The sequence below is a fragment of the Boleophthalmus pectinirostris genome, unplaced genomic scaffold (genome assembly GCF_026225935.1).
Source record: "Boleophthalmus pectinirostris isolate CB_2022bp ecotype Guang Dong unplaced genomic scaffold, ASM2622593v1 HiC_scaffold_15, whole genome shotgun sequence".
Classification (NCBI taxonomy): Eukaryota; Metazoa; Chordata; class Actinopteri; order Gobiiformes; family Gobiidae; genus Boleophthalmus; species Boleophthalmus pectinirostris.
In genome coordinates, this window is record NW_026571070.1 from 20851994 (window position 1) to 20871555 (window position 19562).

At 39.7% G+C, this 19562-nt stretch overlaps 1 protein-coding gene across 1 annotated transcript in view; it reads right to left on the reverse strand.

Annotated features, from left to right (window-relative positions):
- cunh8orf34 (chromosome unknown C8orf34 homolog) overlaps positions 1-19562 on the reverse strand; it is a 60532-nt gene that overhangs the window by 11629 nt on the left and 29341 nt on the right. The window contains 6 exon segments of the mRNA XM_055150809.1: positions 1240-1278; positions 3198-3294; positions 4701-5188; positions 8814-8940; positions 15941-16014; positions 16488-16570. Of these exon segments, the coding sequence (XP_055006784.1) occupies positions 1240-1278; positions 3198-3294; positions 4701-5188; positions 8814-8940; positions 15941-16014; positions 16488-16570 (908 nt within the window).

Consider the following 19562-nt stretch of genomic DNA (forward strand, 5'->3'; position numbering starts at 1 on the left):
ACTCAGCCATTGTCCAGTTGTTCAGACCGACTCCAAATGTCCACAGTCTCTAACAGATGCAAATGGACAAAGATTAATGAACGTTGAGAGCCAAAAATGATAGATGAACACATACTGTTTCCAGACCATATCATTTTAATTCATAGCATTCATTATTGTCCACAGTATACATGTTGTGACAGCCACTCCTTAACAGAGAAAGTGCTGCCCTCACTATAAGCACACACAGACTGGACTTCTGTCAACAACTAAATGCATCTGCCTCTGGAAATGGAAGTTTGATAGCATGCTACAGAGCGAACAAAAATAAATAGAATATCCTATACTTTCACATTAGAATCATACCCTTACAGTACAATGTCTATGAAATATCTGTGAAAAAGTATACAATCATTTTGAATTCATTCATGTGAGCTATAAAAATAATTCTCTGTACATATATTCAAAATGTCCAGTGGTTTTGCATAATTGTAAATGATTGGATCGCTGGTCTTCGTCACCAGTCACCAATTCCTGTCAAAATGAGAGAGAAATACGTCAGTGTCCTAGCAACCAAAGCTCAAATAACCACTAATAGGAATAATAAGTAAGGCAAAAACATTAAAGCCGCTATTTAATATTTGAACAAACATGAACTGGAAAATGAGCTTAATGAAGGCTCCAAAGCAATAAATTTTGGTTTTGGAGTTAGTGTTGCCTTGGTGATGCTTTGGACACCCTGATAGCTAGAAAACACGCTAAAAGCCACAAGCAGCAGCAGTTCTTTCCTCAGATCTCTCTCCAGACTGGCATGGTGACGCTGGGAACTGTGGGCACCTCCAGAACCACAAGAAGAGGGACCGCAGACGGCCTCAGACCAGACAGACTTTCTCTCTTCTCCACCAAATGTTGACGCTGAGAGTTTGACGCTGTCTGCTGCATGTAAACTCCGCAAAACCGAGTGACATAATGGAACCAGGCAAATGAAAAGGTTGGACCAATCAGAAGCCAGAGTTGCTGTGCCCTGCGTTTAGCCTCAGGGGTCAAAATATACGGACCATAAATGAAGGTAGGGAGGTATATACTGTAAAGGGTGTACATGGTAGTAGTTATTTGGGTCCCTACAAAATGAGGTCATAGACTAAGATGGGATAAACTAAAGGTTGCAGTAGCAGAAGTTATAACATGGTATGGTTCTTGCGGCCTATGATGCAGGTGGTTAGAGCTACTTTTAAATAGGCCCAACTTTTCTATACACACCTGAAAAGACTGATCTTTTGTTAGCATCTTGTGCACCACCTGCAAAAGAAAACATATTAAAAAACTGCAAAATGATAGGATTCCTTCTATGCTATAATGTTCTGCAGATTGTTGGGAATTAGCAGTGGAGTAAATGACACAGAAGTGAGAAGTTGGCTTTCATCTCCTCTGTGGTATGTGTGATTGGACAAAAGTGGTAGTTTATAGAATAACAGGAAATAGCATTGGACTTGTTTGCCCCTGAATTTGCTGTTGTCACGATACATTTGTGTACTAGATCACAAAAGTTTACTATGCTAATGAAAAATGTACATGCTAATTCAAGCATTAAACTGACACAAATAAAGCATTCCTAGAAAGTTGACTGATCTAAAAATTATAATTTCTCAAATTAGAATCCAGTAATTGTTTCTGTTGTAATTGTTACAATTAATAACAACATGGGATTGTTTGCAACATTTCTTGATCTAAAATCAAAGAAATGCTATGAACCAATAAGCATGTCACATTTACAAGGTGAATTTATGTTGGTCTCCAAGTGTTAATTGTCTCTTTGGCTTATCATGAAAGGCTATAAAAATAAATAAATAAACATACACTTGCCTAATACACACATTTAGATGAATCACATCTAGTGAGCGGCTGCAGCTCTCCTCTCACGCTACCCAGCCTTTTGTCACGTCTTGTGGCTGTCGACTCTTTCTTTCTGTCCCTTTCTCTCTCTCTCTCTGTCAGTAGAACCACCTCAAACTCTCAACAGGCCTATGCTGCTGCCAAAACCTTAGAGCAGGCCCCCAGAGGCTATTAGCAAAATGTAACCATCCATTTCTCTAGAATTGGCAAATCGCTGGGCCTTGAGTGAGTACAGCTCCGTGTTGTGTGAGTTGTGCGAGTGAAGTTTTGGTTTGCAGTGTCCCGTGCAGCCATCCGATTCATTAGAACATCTGTATCACTTTAAACAGCAGATGATGATGTTTTGTTTGCTATGACAAGCATGACTAAATATGGAAGATTATTTGGATTATGACATGCTTTTTGGATGCATTTCATTACAGCAGCAACAGGTTCTGATTAGTTTGGAGGGTCGAGGAATTTTGAAAAATGCATATGAAATTTTCAGACAACTTGCTGTGCCCCTTTGCAAAGATCATATAAGCAGTGACTATGCTTGTGATTATGTCGATTGCATTGGTTGATTGATTAAAGGTGCACTTACTTACTTTTTGTAGTGAAGGGTGTGCCACCTGCTTGTTGCTTGGGGATATTATTGCTTTGCATGATAATGTTTCAGAGTATGGCATTAGGCTAACCTATCTCAACTGAGACAAACAGGTTGCAAGTCAGATCCACAGAGAAGTAACATAATAACTCAAAATAAGAATACATGTTTTGTACTATTTTTCATACTTTTAAGCAATAAAAGCACCTGCAATTGAATGAATGCAATAGAAAAAATGCTTAATACCATACAAAGCATAATATCTCCATGGAGACAAGCATGTGGCAGACACACCAGTTATATATAGTGGAAGTTAAGTAATCTAGCAAGTCTAGCTACATGCTACCATATGGAACCAGTGTTATTGCAGTATAAAAGAGCGGATTTTATTTGATTTTATTTCAAGATACATTTGTGGTTCAACACTGAGCATTTAGCCTCGCATTTAACAACATCATCCCCCATCCATCCATCCTCATTCTCTTCATATAACAGTTTATTAGTGATGTAGTTTTTGCAATGACCTCACAATAAGATTTAACTGCTGTCTACATGTACTATATAAATGTGCACTTGAAATAATGTTTAAATATGTGTCATGCCTGAACTCCCACACGTCTTATTCACTTGAGGTATCTTGAATCCATCTTTTACACTTTATGTGCCACTAAATTATACCAGTGTGTCTACGTTTATTGCTGTACTTGTCATGCTAGTATTATTGCAATGAGTCACTCACTTCTGTCCTGCTCCGGAGGGTCCATGATGTCACTGTCTGTGTCACTGGGGATACGCCAGGGCTGCCGGATGGCCTGCAACTGCTGGTAAAACTCATCCTGGCAACAAGACATCACAATGAGGAGATGTAGAGCGTGTAGTCTTTATATAAATCGATGTGGTTTCAATTTAAAACATGGAAAAGCTGCAAGAGCCACCGGCTGAAACACCTTCACACATCATCTATAGTGGTACCAGATCACGAAAGGAAGATTCCCAGGCTTCTCCAAAAGATTCATTATTTTTGTTATTTTTGGTGCTTATTTGAAGAGTGATTTGTAACTGGGTTAGAAAAATAACTCCCCTTTTTCACACTGACAAAGGACGAAGGGTCAGAGAAATTATGTGAAATTAATATGAAATAAAGTTATGTTGATTAAAAAAAGGTAATCGGCTTAGAATGAAGAAAGACTATACAAAAGATAGTTTTAAAAATGAATCCAAAAATGATAAAAATGGAATTCCTTAAAAACAAGAGACAGACAAAATGCTATTTTGACAGGCAAAATGTTTCAGGTTGATTTTTATGGAAGCTGTTAAAACTAAATATATGAAAGGTTGACATATTATAAAATTGTGTTCAATAGTTTTAGATTGGTTTGTTCTTGCACTTAGGTCCAGGTGGTCTCAATAAAAAAGTTCTCCAGTGTTGTGGATAATCTCATGAGGTGTCAGCTGGTGTAACTGTCACAGAACTACACAGAAATTCCTGCCCACCATTAATAAGGCCTTCAAAAAGGTCTCATATTTAATAGCACTGCTGTTAAGTAGATCATGAAAGGCCTATAAGAACTAAATCCCATTCAAAGTTTGCCTTTAATGCCAGACTCATTTTTCCACTGTGAAATGACATCCTACTGTAGAGACCTACCGGGCCCAAACCCCACACGACGGAGCAGAGGGATAACTGCGCACACGTGTGATACTGGAGTTGACTACTGCACATACTACTCAGAGTCATACTGCATCATTGTAATAAAGCCAGGGCAGTACAAAGATCTTTAAGGGCCCCAGGCACGAAAGATCACATGTGCCCCTCTAGATAGAAAGAGATTAGAATAGACCCTCACTCCCCCCACTCCTTCTCCACTGTTAATTCTCACTTAAACTATGTTATACAAGTTTACACAAGTATAACCAAGCCTACACTAGTCTGTAACCTGATGTAATATATGAAACACAAAAGAGAAAAAAAAGATGAAGTTATAATTTCTCACAATAACAAAGTGAAAGTGTTCAGCTCTGGCTTCATACCTAATAAAATGCAAAGAAATACTGGGAAAGTGTCCACCAAATTAAGTGGAGGAAATTGTTGGATAGCGTGGTCTGCAATTCTGAAGCGTTTAATGTACCCAGTGTCGTACCATATAATAGAATAGTGAAAGTTGTGAAAGTAATATGGTTCAATCTCAGTAGAAGTAACATAATAACAGCAGTAAAAAGTGTGTTAGAAAGTCCGCCTCACCTCAGACAGATAGGCCCTTAGGCTGGCTCCAAGGCTGTCGGTGGTGCTGAGCCCTGGTGGGGTGAGCAGTGGGCGGGGGTGCATGGGCTGACTGGTGGGGGTTACAGGTCTGCTCCTGGACCTCCTGAAGGTCACCTCCTTATGGGCCCCAGGGTTAAAACTGCTACGTGTCAGTAAACTATTCGGGGTCAGAGGGCGACTGCTAGGGGTTCTGGGAGTTTGAGTCCTGCTGCTAGGGTTGCTGGGAGACCGACCCATGACCAGTGTGGTGGGTTTGGAGCTGAAGGAGGAGAGGCCCGTGCTGCTGGGCTTGTTGGAGAGGCTGCTGGCTGGAGACTGTGGACGGGACAGGAGGCTGGTGAGGGGCAGAGTGTCTGGGAGGGTCCTGTGCTGTAGCGGGTTCTGGAGCAAGCTACTGTGGGGGCTATTGGAGCTACGAGCGGTCATCTTCCCCACCTCTGCCAGTTTGGCCAGGTCCTTCTCAACTTCTGGATAGAAATAAATAAAGAAAGTCAAATCAACAGGTAACCTCAATGGAAAATCATATCTAGGCCTGTCATGACACAGTAACCCTAAAGCAGTATAATCCCAGTAAACCATTATTAAATCTACACAATTATAAAAAGGCATGAGCAAAACAAAATTCTCCCCACTATTGTTAAGAAAATGTACCCATGATAAATATTGAGCCACAAAATATACGTTCCAGCTTTCGTACATTAAACGATAAATCAATATGGGTAATTATTGTGACAGGCCTAATCATATCATACTGCTATTAACACTAACTTGTTTTAATAATCTAATGTTTTTATTTGACAGTTGTGTAAAAGGGAACATATAGAGATATTGAAGGTCTCTTGGGACATATGAGGATGGATTGCAGTGTTATATGAAGTTTTTTAAGGTATACCCTTGGGGCCCGATTGGCATGCCCAGAGGTCGGATGATGTTACTCAATGTTGGATATGGGGGGAAGAACACAGGAGAAACACTGGCAAACAACAGACCTACAAGAAGTTCAAAGAGGAGATTTATGGATGTAGTGAAAGAGGACAAAACTTAGATGCTTTAGAGGAATGCTGCCTTATGCCTAGCCTACGTGGTACTATCAAACACACAAGGCAAACTATAACACAAACAATGTAAATAAAAGCTCTTCCATCCAAATGGACCTGCTAAGAATGAACTGATCAGGCAAAATATAAAACAGTATAATAGCAAACTTAACAAAGAGAAAAATAATTTACAGAAGCCTAAGTCTGCAGAGATCTTGAGGTAAACCAGGCCCTCTCATGAAGTTATGAAATGTGACCATGTGTCTTGTTGTGGGGGTGATGATTCACAAACTTTACCGAGCATTAAAGTGGGCGAGACAGCGCTGTTAAATCCTTCTTCGGGGCAGTGATGACAATATTTATACAGCCTGTAAATTGTGGTGAATGGTGTTTCCTCTGTCAGAAACACTCACAGTATGATCTACAGTCACCAGGACTTTCATTTGCCTGACAAAAACACATTTGTTTGCCTCACTGGTAGTCTCGAAAACAATCCTGTTTGTGCAAGACATGACACTGCCAACTTGTGTGATCCACATGTGGGTCATTTTCCACCATGTTTTATACTTTTGTTCAACTTGGCAACAGAGATTCAACAAACCGGTCTGGGAGTTATCATTTAAGAGGCATAATTGGAGGAATGAGTCAGAGGGGAGTATTTCTGGAGAAGTGTATACTTGTGACGTTAAATAAATACGGTTAAATAAGGAAAGCATGACAAGCATTTCGCAAAAGCTGAACTTCCATGTTTTTGTTTGGTAATTAGGATACAAAAAGTCTTTCCAAACTTGAAGAATGTTGTCTTTTATTTATGATTGAGTAAGTAAGTTCAAAATAACGGCACTGAAATGTTTATTATTGAACAAGTTAAATAAATTATTATGCTTGCTTATCCTAACAGCCATTATAAAGCAAAAATTAAAAGTTCGTCAGAAACATGTACTGTTCATTGTCTCCCACACCGCACTTGGAAAACTGTTTTTATTAAGCTCTAAACAGGACATGCTGATTTTTTCATCTGAAGTTATTTGTGGGAAATACTGATAAACACCACATGTTACTGTGAGAAAGTGAATCTAAGACCTGCTGCAGTGCATGATTTGATTGTAAACGTAGTTGTTCTCCGAGCGAGTGCCGTTCTATTAAAGAGCTACCTATCAAAAACAGCTTTATTTTGAAAGGCTAGGCGGCGGATTGTATGGCCCTCACACGAAACGCATAGGGAATTCACACAGACGCTGATAAACCATGACAGCTCCAGCAGAACAAAGGAGTACCATCAGGATCACAGAGCAAAAATGATTTCATATGTTTCAGACAATATGGCAGAAGATGTGATAGTGGATAAAAATAGCATAAAGAAAAAAAAAAAAAAAAAAAGAAGGCAAGATGTTGCATCAAATATTAATGCAGAGGTCAAATTATTTAAGAATCAAGTCTCAAATAAGTGCCTGGACTTAAAATGTAAATAGATCAAATAAAACGATGCTGCCTAAGTTATAAAGTTAGTTATAAATCGTCAATGGCACTAAAGTGAACATCTTTGAGACTAGTTGCTGCCATATTTTTCAAGTTTAAACACTTGATTTGTTGTTTCTGTTGTGAATAAAGATCAAGGACATGGAACAATCTGAACAAACAAATGTATCATGTTTTACAATTGTTTATGCATTTTTCTGATTGGCTTGAAATTAGCATTGTATGTTCATGAAACCTTTGATGGAAGCCTGGTTTAAGCCTGTTTCGGACATTTGAAATGTGCATTGTCTCACAGGACCACAAACTTATAATTACTAAATGTGTTTTTGACATCTGCCTTATGATAAAACAGTTATGATTTAACTTTTAAGAATGCACTTGTTGGGTTTGAGTGACTTCAGTTGCACACATAGCAGACCACTGTCCACCACCATAACCATGCCAAAAAGCTCCAAAGCAAAGTGGTTCAAGAGCCAGTGGACTAGCTTTAAGTTATACACTGTGGCACACAGCTCAGCCTCTCCCATTAGAATCACATAAAGCAGGCGATGCACTTATCACTTGCGGTGCTCAAAGGTGCACTTTATGACTGAAAGCAGACAGAAAGGGCACTTAACCGAAGCCACAATTAAGATGAAAAGTAACGGTCTCCCTGCAACATGGAATCAATTAGCCACAAATCAAAGGTTGAAAGAGTGAAATTAGCCTCACCAACCACCTCCTCTAAACCTCCCTGTCCAAACATCCAGAGACAGACTGCAGATCAATGCCATGTGACAGCCACTGGGGTAGTAGCCATCCCGTCGTTTTGTATGAATTGCCAGTGAAGCGTTTAGCAGGATCAGATATGCTTTGGATTACTGATGTCATATGAAAGTGTGGACAGGGCTTTGACTCACTCTGCAGAGGAGAGTGGGAGGACATGTGTAGACAAACAAGTGTGGGACATATGATGGTAAGTGAGGCTTTCATCTCGTTGCACTATACATCATAATGACACAGAGGCAGACTGCAAGTCTCATGACATCACAGCCACATACGTCAATGCATTATATGTCAGTAAGGCTATATTATCTAATAGCTTTAAATATACTTGTAGGCTGCATTCACACTTCCCCTGGTTTAGTAGGGTCTACTCCTGTTTTAATTCTATGTTCCCAGTTCCCAGTTAAGACAATTTTTTGAATATGGTGCAAGAGTATAAATATTCCCTCACAACCAAATGTTGTTTGTACATTTCAAAATACAGTGTCACTGCCATCTAAAATATTATGAGCACAAAAACTGATGATGATGATGATGATAATACTATGAGCTAACATTCTTTTTATTCTAATCGTTTGTGAACAGTAACTTGACATTGCTTTAATTAAGACAGATCCCCCTTCAAAAGCGGTACATTCTTTGATTGGCCTCCCCCCTCCCTCCTTCTGTCTGTGTTCTCTTTATAGTCTGGCCTGAGTGCATTGTAGACTGCAGACTGGCTTTTGTTCCATAAAGCCTGCATTTGATCTGACTTAACCATGCTAATTACTATTAGAGCCACCAATATAGTGAGCCACACAGAAGTACATACCGGCTAACTGCTTGCCCATGTTCTCCAGTTCTTTGGAGAAAAGGGAGTCGCCCAGTAGCAGGCCCGAGTGTCCCAGGGAAGTGCCACCTCTGACGGGCTTCAGATCAGCCTCCCAGACAGCCTGACGCTGGAAGAAAGGGAGAAAGTCACACACACATTATAGCCAAGACCCTTCAATTAAACTCTTTATATAATTTTTGGAAATTGCTGGAAATATCCGAGCCATATCTGCTGGTAAAAAAGGAGCCAATTATTATTTTATGAGCTTTAGAAAAACACAAGAAACCACAGCAAGTTTAGATGAAAGCTTGAGGCGTGTGTAGTGTGCTCTGTTTGGTGAATGGAAGTAGACAGTCTGTCAGGAGTGGTTCAGAAAAGCTCTATATTAGCAAATACATAGGAGCCACAAAAGCACACTCGTCTGCTGGCAAACAGCCAGTGACTGAAATATCTCAAATACTTTTGAAGTCTACAGAAAACCTTTGAACACTACAATCATTATCTTATTCTGAAGTTTATTTTATTATTTGATTTGAAAATGAACTTCAGTATCTATCATCATAAAATCTGGAGATGGTGTGTTGGATGTATTCTCTTAATTGGGTAAGACAGGCCAGATGATGGGTTTCACACAATGTTGAGCTTGTAGCACTGATAAGAAAGAAAATCTGTCAAATAGGGTAATATCTCTTGCTGTAAATTCACATATGAGGCATTTTGAGGTGAAAATGTCATGGTACATCATAAGTGCATAGTTATTTACTGAACAAAATGTAGACAGATAAATAAACAAGTGAATTCAAACATTGTTATTCTATGGCAACACATCCTATACTATTTTATCACCTATACGTATAAACATGCAGGTTTGGTTTCTCATTTTTCAAATATAGCTTGCACTTGCACACATGACATCCCAGATTTGTTACTCTCTGATTATAGTCAAGAGTCAATAACATAATTTTTGTCAACATCAAAAACCGTCATGTACTGGTAACTTTATCATTAAGTCTCCTATTCCAACACAAATAGTGATGTAGATATATCGCATGTACAGACTTCTAGTTTGTTGAGAAGACATATGGTATAGAATGGAGCTGACATGCTGATAAATGACAGAGTATTATTCCCAGGCTGTGTCCCATTGATCTTTCTGTCGGGGAGATAGAGCGCAGGAGGCACTTGGTGGAAACATAGCCACAGCGCCTCCAGCCAGGCCCTAATTGCAGGCTTCATAAAGCGGCATGGCGAGTTCAATATTACAAGTATAGCCCTCCCCGAGCTCTGAGCCAGTGTCAGGCCTTTCCAAGACGTGACATCATATGGGCCCTCTCCATCTCTGGATCTTGTCAGCTCAGCCAAACAAGGCCACCAACAGATCCCAATGAATGTCTCCAATCGCTTTTTCATCATTTGTGCGATCACCCAAGTCCACAGCTTGTAAACATTAGGGATATAAATAGACACCCGCAATATTCTTTATGACTTTTTAAACACCAGGTTTGTTGATACTAATACCAGAGAAAGAAAATAAACATTCAAGAGAGGTTTAAAGATTACTTGGATTTGATTTCACAATGTTAGAGCAAATTATATTTAAAAAGGGGAGGCAAACCGTTACTAAAGCACTTTTTATTCACTCCTTAGACTAAATGGTTGCATTCACACTGGTTCTGTGTTTGCCTTTGTATAAACACTGTTAAGACCTGAAATAGATGTTTCTAGTGCGGGTTTAGTCCTGCATTTTTCCCTGATAAGTTTGATGTGGTGTGTGCAGTTGACTGACAGAAACTAGTTGTCACCAGTCATTCAGTCAGGATGGGAGAAGTGTCTTGGCCAAGGACATAAAGACAGTATGAACTCATGACAGCAAGATTCAGACTGCCAGCTGGATTGTGAACTCTTGTTTGTTACAAGACCAAATCAGAATATACATTTCAGGGTGCAATGCAATGTCTGTATTACAAGTTCAATTTAAATGAAGAGTAACAGGATGCCAAAACTGCACAAAATTAACCAGGATAAAACTATATTGAAAGAGACACAACAATGGTGAGCTGGGTTTGTACACCCAAGTGCTTTGGCATTGAACTAGAGAGATGAGCTGGACATAATAAAGTCATATTTAAGTCATCAGTGACCATGTGGGACAGTGTACTTTGTCTGGGCACTCTCTCTGTTTGGACGCTTAACTGACTCAAATATGAGATGATCCGATATCTTATCTGCAAAATAAAGAATGGCTATAATTTTCCAATGACTTATGAGAATATTAATGCCAGCATCCCTTCCCAACGTGGCCGAACAAAAGAGCTTGAAGAGAAGTGAAAGGCCTTCTGGGGATGCTTTGGTCCCACTAACAAACATGGGTCTGGTTTCTGGTGAAATTGATTCCATGTTTTGGAGTTAAAGATTTTATAGTGAGCATGTGTGCCTCTACAGTATATGTGTGTGGTCAGGAGGAGTAATAATCACCACAATCTGGGGTTGGATCCAACAGGGCCCAGCGCGGTGACTGGAGACATATCTGTGCTGTATGAAAGAGCGCTCCCAACATCACGACCCAAGCACAAAGAGCGTCTATAAAAGTGCTGGTTTACATCTTGAAACACATTACGGCTAATATACAAATGACGCAGTGATACGCCAACCATGCAGTCTGCCTGGGGGTCAATGACTTCAGTTCTAAAGCAGATCCAAGTTGGCAATAGTTTTGTCTTTTTTTCAAGTAACAAAAACGTATGCTGTGATTCTGTACATTATGCAGTCAGGTTTCAGATGGGGTACAATAATAAGGCCAACTGCAATAATTGATGGCACAAGTAATTAAAATAGCCCAGTAATGGTAGAAGAAGTATGAAACATATAGCAATATGGTTGCAATATGAGGTTATAGCAAAAGTGGTAGTGCTTGCAGTTTCAATACTAGTAGTAATATTAGTAGTGGTTGTATTAATCATTGTAGCAGTAACAGTATTAGTGGTAGCAAGTGTAGTAATAGTGATAATGGTAAAGTTAATGTAGCCTTAATAGTAGTAATAGTCAAGGCAGTAGACAGTGGAGGACAAAGGGGGCTGTTGTCCCGGGCCCAAGGGTTTTATTAAATTGTATTAATTTATATTAAAGGGGGGCCCCAGTGAGGCTTCTTGCCCTGCCCCCCCCCTAGTAGTAGCCATAGCAGTAGTTGGAGTAGTTAAAGTATAAGTAGAAGTTGCAATAGTAGTGATAAAAATTAGAGTTATAGAAATTAAATTGTATAACTAGTAAAATTAACTGTAGTGACCAAGCCTTCGCCACCGCCGCCCCCTCCCTCTGGAACTCACAAACTCAATCCCACAAACCGTCAGGAACTCGGACTCACTGCAGCACTTCAGATCACTACTAAAAACTCACCTGTTCAAACTGGCATTCCCCCCATGATTCCCCTTTTTCTACAGTGTCACTTTTTTATTTGTTTGTAAAGTGTCTTTGAGTGTCCAAAAAAGCGCTATATAAGTCTGATGTATTATTATTAGTAGTAGTAGGGAAGTAGGTGTAACATTAGTTGTAGCAGCAGTGGTAGAAGTTATGGAGCTAGCGTAATTCAGCCCGGAAGACCTAACCTCACTCCAGTCTACCTCAACGCTTCTCCAAAGTTTACCTGCTCCTCAGTTTTCATCACCTCACTCCCATTGCACCTACTCTTCTTCTAATTAGCACCCAGTCTACCCAGTTTGAACCTCGTTTGCAGATGCTTGACCAGGTTGAGTTTGTGTCATGCCCCACCTCCTCCCCAGTGCCTCCTCACCCTTTCTTCGTCCCCTTCACTCTCCTCATCCTCTCATCATCCCCATCACTCTCCTCGGCCTTCATCGCATGTCTTCTAGCGGGGTCTGAGCGCCAAAGATAACTCATTCAGTAAAGCTTACTAATATTTTCCTTTTCTGTCTGTTTGAGTCTTTCCAGGTTAAAATAGCAGTAGTCCAGTGTTTCTGCAGTACTTGATTGTATAGTTTGAACTGACGCAGCAAGGTGAAGTGAGGAGCTTCTTAAAAAAAATCAGATCTTCATCACAGAGAACCATGACGCATTGAACCTGACAGAGTTCCATCAAAGAGCCCTGCTGTAAGAAAGGTATTGCCAAAGCTTTTCAAGTTTCATGGGGCGCATCAAGGCAACTCTGCACATTTTTGTGGTGAAAAAACTGAGACAAAAACAACTTGTTCTCAACTTTTACATCTTGAAATTGCTCCACCAACTGATTATAGTCATTTAACTGTAGCAGAATTTGGTAGGTCAAATAACCACATCAATAAACACCATACTTTCTATTAGTTCCTGTTGTTTGGGCTATTGGTAGATCATTTGCGTCAGGTTGCTGTCCTACCGTAAAAATAAATGCAACCCTCTATTATGAAATGATTTGTTCTCTGAAAAAAGGTGATTATAAAGTTTCGATTCAGCAAACAAAATGAGAAAAATATTTGCAAGAAACCTAAACATTCTAATAAGCAGTGAGTGTATCCTGCGGTAAACAGGAATGATTCTGATTAGTGCTGGATCACAAAAAGGTTTTTGAAGTGATGAAAATATGTACACAAACTAGTTCAAAGATACACAAAGGCCAAACAAAATAATGCCAATCACTTGAGTTTACACTGTCAAATTATTCTTGTATTTAGCAGTATTTAGAAGTATTAGTTTTCCAATACAACTGAAATGTGATGGCAAATCTTAGTACAACACAAAATGCAGCCATAAACCCAAGCATGGATAAATGGAGACTATTATGGCAGAAAGGGCATCTGGTGTAGGCTGAGCAATTCATCAAACTTGAGTCTTTTTAATCAAGCCGTCTATAGCCAGTCTTGAGTCAGCATGTGGTTTGGAGCAAAGTTCAGACTATTTTCTTATGTTAAATGGCATGGATTAAGCGTGTGTCTTGTTTATGTTCAGGAAATAAATATTGAGAGTCAGTTTTATCTGATTTTAATGGGACAAAATCAAATCAAATTGAAAACTGTGATCAATCATTATGAATAACTTTGCTATAACATTTTTTTGTCATGGCGCCTAATTACCCGAGCCCTATCAGCACACAACAGGGGATGTATGATTGACAAAGGCTAAGAAGAACACTTAGTACTATCAACAAAAGAGTGAAGTAATAGAGAAATTTGGAAAGCTCAAGTGGTCATAGTTTGATAGATTGTAAGTGAATTAATCACGTGTAGAGGATAACCATTCAAGTGCAGTAACCTAAGTGCCAAATATAAAAGCTATAGTGTATTGGCTGAACATGGGCCAACTTCCCCTTGGAAACATAAATAAACTATCCCAGCCTTGTATCCTGCACACGGCATTGCATCACACGCTGAGGCTAATTATCTGATTTGGAGCATACAAATGAACAGTTTCCCCTGGACGATTTTATGATGGTAACACCCAGAATATGATTACAATAAAACCAAAAAGTGTACAGTGAATTAGGTCTGGTGATGGCTTAAGGAAAATATTTGTTTTTATGGAGCAATTATCACCTAAACGAGTTGGCAGCCAGCAGAGTCATAACGATAACCGTTAACAGTGTAGACTTTATAACAACACTATGGACGCTCTGTGGCCAAGTGCACTGAGTGCAACATGAGACATGTTTATGGGCAGCTGTATGGAAACAAATGTTTTGGAAAGCTATTTAAAGATAGAAGGGTTATTTAATAGCACATATTCAACAGTTTGCTGTAGTAACATAAGTAGTGAGTATGGCTTGCATTATGGGAAAGTTAGTAAGTGTTGTATTGATAGGTATCAAAGAAGAATTTCACGCAGTCAGTAGTAAAACAGGACATTTAGTAAACAAAAAACAGAAGTAATATACAGTAATGCATTAGCTTCTTCATAAAATGGTGACACTGGAGGCAAGGCAGGTGAAGTGTCTTGCCCAAAGACACACAAACTTGATGAACAATGTTTGGGATAGTTATCAGAGAATAGAAAATGTACTTGATGTAAAACATGCCAAAAAGAGCTTCATGTTTGGGCACTTTATCTTGAACAAAGATTGTATTGTATTGTATTTTGTATCTGGTTTAGATTCTAAAGATAGGCTCTTTATTTTAATGGATTTCTGATGAAGTGGCTGTATATTAGTATTAAGTGAATCTAACCATTTTAAATGTGAAATTTGTAACTTTTCTCATGGAGAACATCCCCTTGCTTGTCTCCAAGGATATGTTATTGCTTTGCTCAGAATGTTCTACAGTATGGCATTAAACATATCTATCTCTATGAAGATAAAGAAGTAGATGACACCACCAGACTGAGCAACAGGTAAAATCTGTGTAATGGAAATCCTGGTCGTAATTTCATGTTTCCATGTTTTGTGAGATATAAAACAATGTAACTGAATAAATGCAAGATAACATTTCAATGGAGAGAAGGTGGCGAATCCCCATCAGAAATGTTACATACTGCACCTTTAAGTTAAGCTAAAAAAAAAAGTGTTACGATAAATCTGAAGCATAAATGGACTCTTTTTCTTTTTAGACCAAGAGACTGAAGCAATAAGACGTGTATATTCTAAAGAAGTCTGCTCTTAGTTAGCGTGCATCTGTTCCCCACACGTCTCCACTCCAGCTCTTTTATTTCTTCAAAACCTCTGTAAAAAACTCACACTCAGAGCGGCCTATTATATAAAAGCCAACATTATAATGACGATGGTAGCGCCGCCTTAGCTGTTGCCTTATTAGTCGCATGTGACTGTGGCTAAGAGTGGTTTCATCGCGTCTCTCCCTTTGGAAGTTATCACGCAATGTCAAACTGAACTGTGCAAGCTACTGTAGCAGGTCAATATTTTGCCCTATTGTATTAAACATCTAAATCGTCCTCAATTGTTTTCGGGTCAGGCGATACTCTTTTCATTATTGTCCTTTCGTAAGTGCCCTGAGAGGAGAGCAAAGTGATACAGTGGGATCCTAATTGGGGTATCGCTTTTTTGTTAAGAGATGGATTGATTTTTGCCCGTGTCTTGTCCCATTAAGCTCAAGGTGGTTTGCACAATAGACAGTGAGAATACGAGGCTGACGGTGTAATTGATGGCTGTAAGCTGATCTTAATTGTTGGGTGATGGATAGAGGGAGGACACTTACAGAGGTAGATACATGAGATGACGACTCGCATTCCTGCACCCGTCCCGCTGCGGAGTTCACCCCTGGCAATGGGGCTGTTCCATATACCACAAAGAGAAGGAAAAATACCATGAGCATAATGGTTGCGTAATATAAGGTAAATCAGAAAACACCGTGTTCAAATTGCACAATTTCAAGTCATTAACGATAAAGATTTTGTAGTGAAGGATGTGTCACTGACTTGTCTCCCCGGGGGTGGTATGGTTTTACCTGGAATGTTGCACAATATGGCATTAATATCTTCAAATCTGTGGAGGCGGGGATGCTCACCACAGAATGTACATTTTTGAGATATTTATGAAGATTTAAAACGTGCGTGACTGAATAAAGATAGATGTGTTTAATGCCACACTGCGGAACTTTATAGGCAAAGCAACAACATCTCCATAGAGACCATCGGAAAAGTTACATACATAGTGCAATGTTAATGTGGTCTTCCGTGTATTGACAGGGATAGCGTCAAGTAACATTCAGATGAAATAAGTCTGTTTTCAGTGTTGAAACTCACAGGAGATGTCAGGTACAGCTTGTTCCAATATGTGTGCCCGGTGATCCTCCTCAGATCTGTCGGATAAAGAATCGCCCTGCAGCCTGGAGACATGTATACACAACTGTTAGCATTGTTACACACAACACAAGCCACAACACAGCACAGCATGTCTGGAAAGTGGACAGGAGATCAGCTTCACAATCGCACAAGGAGGAAGTAAGAAGATTTGCATAACACTGGAAAACTGGACTGAATCCTGTGTAATCACTGAAAATTTGTTTTAGTAGTTGAGAAAGAGCAAACAACATTATAATCCTGCTCAGTTGTCAGTTTACGGAAGTTTATTGTTTTGGTTTGATTGTGTGACAGCTGATTTATGTTGTTATCTAGACCAATAATCACAATATTTATAAGTAAATATTTTCAGATATGTACTAAAATGTGACAGTAGGTCTGTAAGTGAACTGACATTAAAATTAACCAGAAAACTGCAGAGGTCAGATCACTTTAGCTTTATCAGATCTTTTTACAGCCAGTTCGCGTATTACGGAAAATATACTTGATATTCTCGACTTCAACTAGATTTCCAGAGAGATTGTTTACCCCTAAACTTAAAGATTTCCACTTCATTTTGATCCCAGTCTCCAGCAGCCCAACCCTGCAGCTGTCTGATCCATATGATACTAATGCATGTCTAAACATATGGTGAGAAATGGGGCGCAGAACTCTCCGAAACATCCTTCTATATACTGAAAAACCACAGCACTGTACACAGGCTCAGTTTCCATTTCCCTTTTGTTCCAAACCCCTATAGTTGTTTTTGAAATGAAATGGATTTTACGTGTAGAGCAGTACTTCTGAACCACAAGTACTCGGAGAAGCGAGCCGGTCATAGGTCATTTTTTAGATACTTAAACTAGAATCTTAAAAGCGGTAACATTTCATCATAACGACACTTTAACTCCTTATTTAAGCAGACTCATTCTTAATAAACTTTTTGTTCCCTATAAATTAAATCTTTGTTCATGTTTTGTTAAAGCTGAGGATGTAGTGGTACCTAAAAAGCTATGATGTGGACCTTATGGTTGTAATGACAAGTCTATCCACAATACCAACGGAAACAAGCAGAAAAATACACGGATGGAATAAATCATATACATTTTTCCCAAATACATCTTGATATGAGCTATTCATATACCATCAAGAAACCATTAGTCCAACATGAGAGGAAGAAACTATGGTTATTTATTATGTGGTGAGATGCTGACACAAAGCCACAAGCCCCTCTTTTGTTTTCAAACTTAAAAACATACATTTCTTTCAAAGGATATTCTCCTTCGCCATACATATGTCCCTCCTCATCTCCTGTCTTTAATGGTTGTCCAAAACTGCCCAAGATGGCTATCACTCAGTCTTCCTATTTTTGGTGGTTAAAAGCCCCTTATGGCCACTACTCTTCTCTCAGTGCATTCCTGATATGAAAGCAATTAATGTAATGAGAAGAACAAGCCCCAGAGGGTAGACTTTTTACTTGTGCTGTTTCCTCAGACCGCACTGTGCTTCTTGTCCGGACTCTGGACTGAATCTGGGTGAAGCACATCTAGGGTGGTTTTGTGGGCAGCGGTGCACAGCCATTCAAAAAGAACCAACAAAAAGCACAGACCACAGCCTAAGCCCTGTAGACAAGAGACGCGCCACAACAGTCAGGCCACACTGCACTTTACACTCTGGCTAAGCAGCGGTGAGCCAGAGGAGGGCTAGAGGAGGGACAGGGTTTCCGGAGCTGCCACTACTGCTTTTGGAGCCCGCCATACCAGTCTTGTTTGGTGATGTGGACCGCTGTTTGGACAGGAACACAAAGAGAGCAACAACAACCGCAAGAAGACCAGTTCAAAATGGGATAGCAATGGAAAGTACAAGTTGAAAGTACAAGCTGCCACGCAAAGATTAAACAACAGGGGAGAACAAATTGGGGACACTTTGGCCAAAAGTTGAAATTGTTAAACAAAAAGAACAAAAAGATTCGAGCAAAGACTTCAAATGTTTTGAATTTCACGTCATTGTTTTGGAAGGCTTGAGAGAAATATGGCGTCGGGCCGATCAATATCACGCGATGCAAAATAAACTGCAGGCAAACCATATTTCAACGTTACACAAGATCTGATTATGTGTAGTGTTAATGACAACAGATACTATAGACCAGTGATACTTAACTACAGGGCCAAAGTACAGCTGCACATTCAGAGGAATATAATGCACTTAATATGAGATTGGGCAACTAGTTACTTTTTGCATGAAAATGTTGGGCCCCAAGATCAAAAAGGTTAAGGACCTCTGCTATAAACAAGCTTTCAAACAGGAAGGAAGATGCTATACTCTTTCCACACAGTTTTTAAATTAAAGAGGCATGGCAAAGTCAGACTGGGGCATGCACAAAATCATCTAGTAAATGAAAAATACCCTGTGATAGTACAGGTTACCAGGCCTGGGAGAGAACTTTAAAGTGAGATTTATGGATGTAGTGAAAGAGAACATGAAACCTATGCTTATTAGAGTGCCTTTTGCTGTATGTTGTAAATTAGATATATTATACATGTTCAATCAAAGTGGGTTAGTTGGATTTAAAGAGCCTGCTGGTAATGAATAACTCCTCATTAGGGAGTTGTCGCCTTCACGCTGTGGGTGTGAATGCTTGCGTCACCACTTCTCTCGTCTGGCTTGTGTGATTGTTGACTTTATTGGCTGCACAGAACATGACTTCAAACCCAAAGTGGTTGAGACTGGACCTGGGTGAGCTGTAGCGGCTTGCACACTGAACCCTGCCTGTGTGTAATGGGGCTTGGGTGAGGGTATGTGAGGAATGCCTGTCCGACCCCAGGCTGTGTTCTCGCTGGGCCCGACCGCTCTACTCTATTGTTATATCTGCTACGTGATACAAGGAGACTGCAGCTTCATGTTCAACTCATATTTTACACCTCTTATACGTGCTTCATACTCATATACAAAGAATAGACAAGGTGCAGGGAGACATGTGTGCACCAGCCCTGTCCGTGTACTATGAGTTGAGGTTTGATTGCATGCTGGACAGTTTAA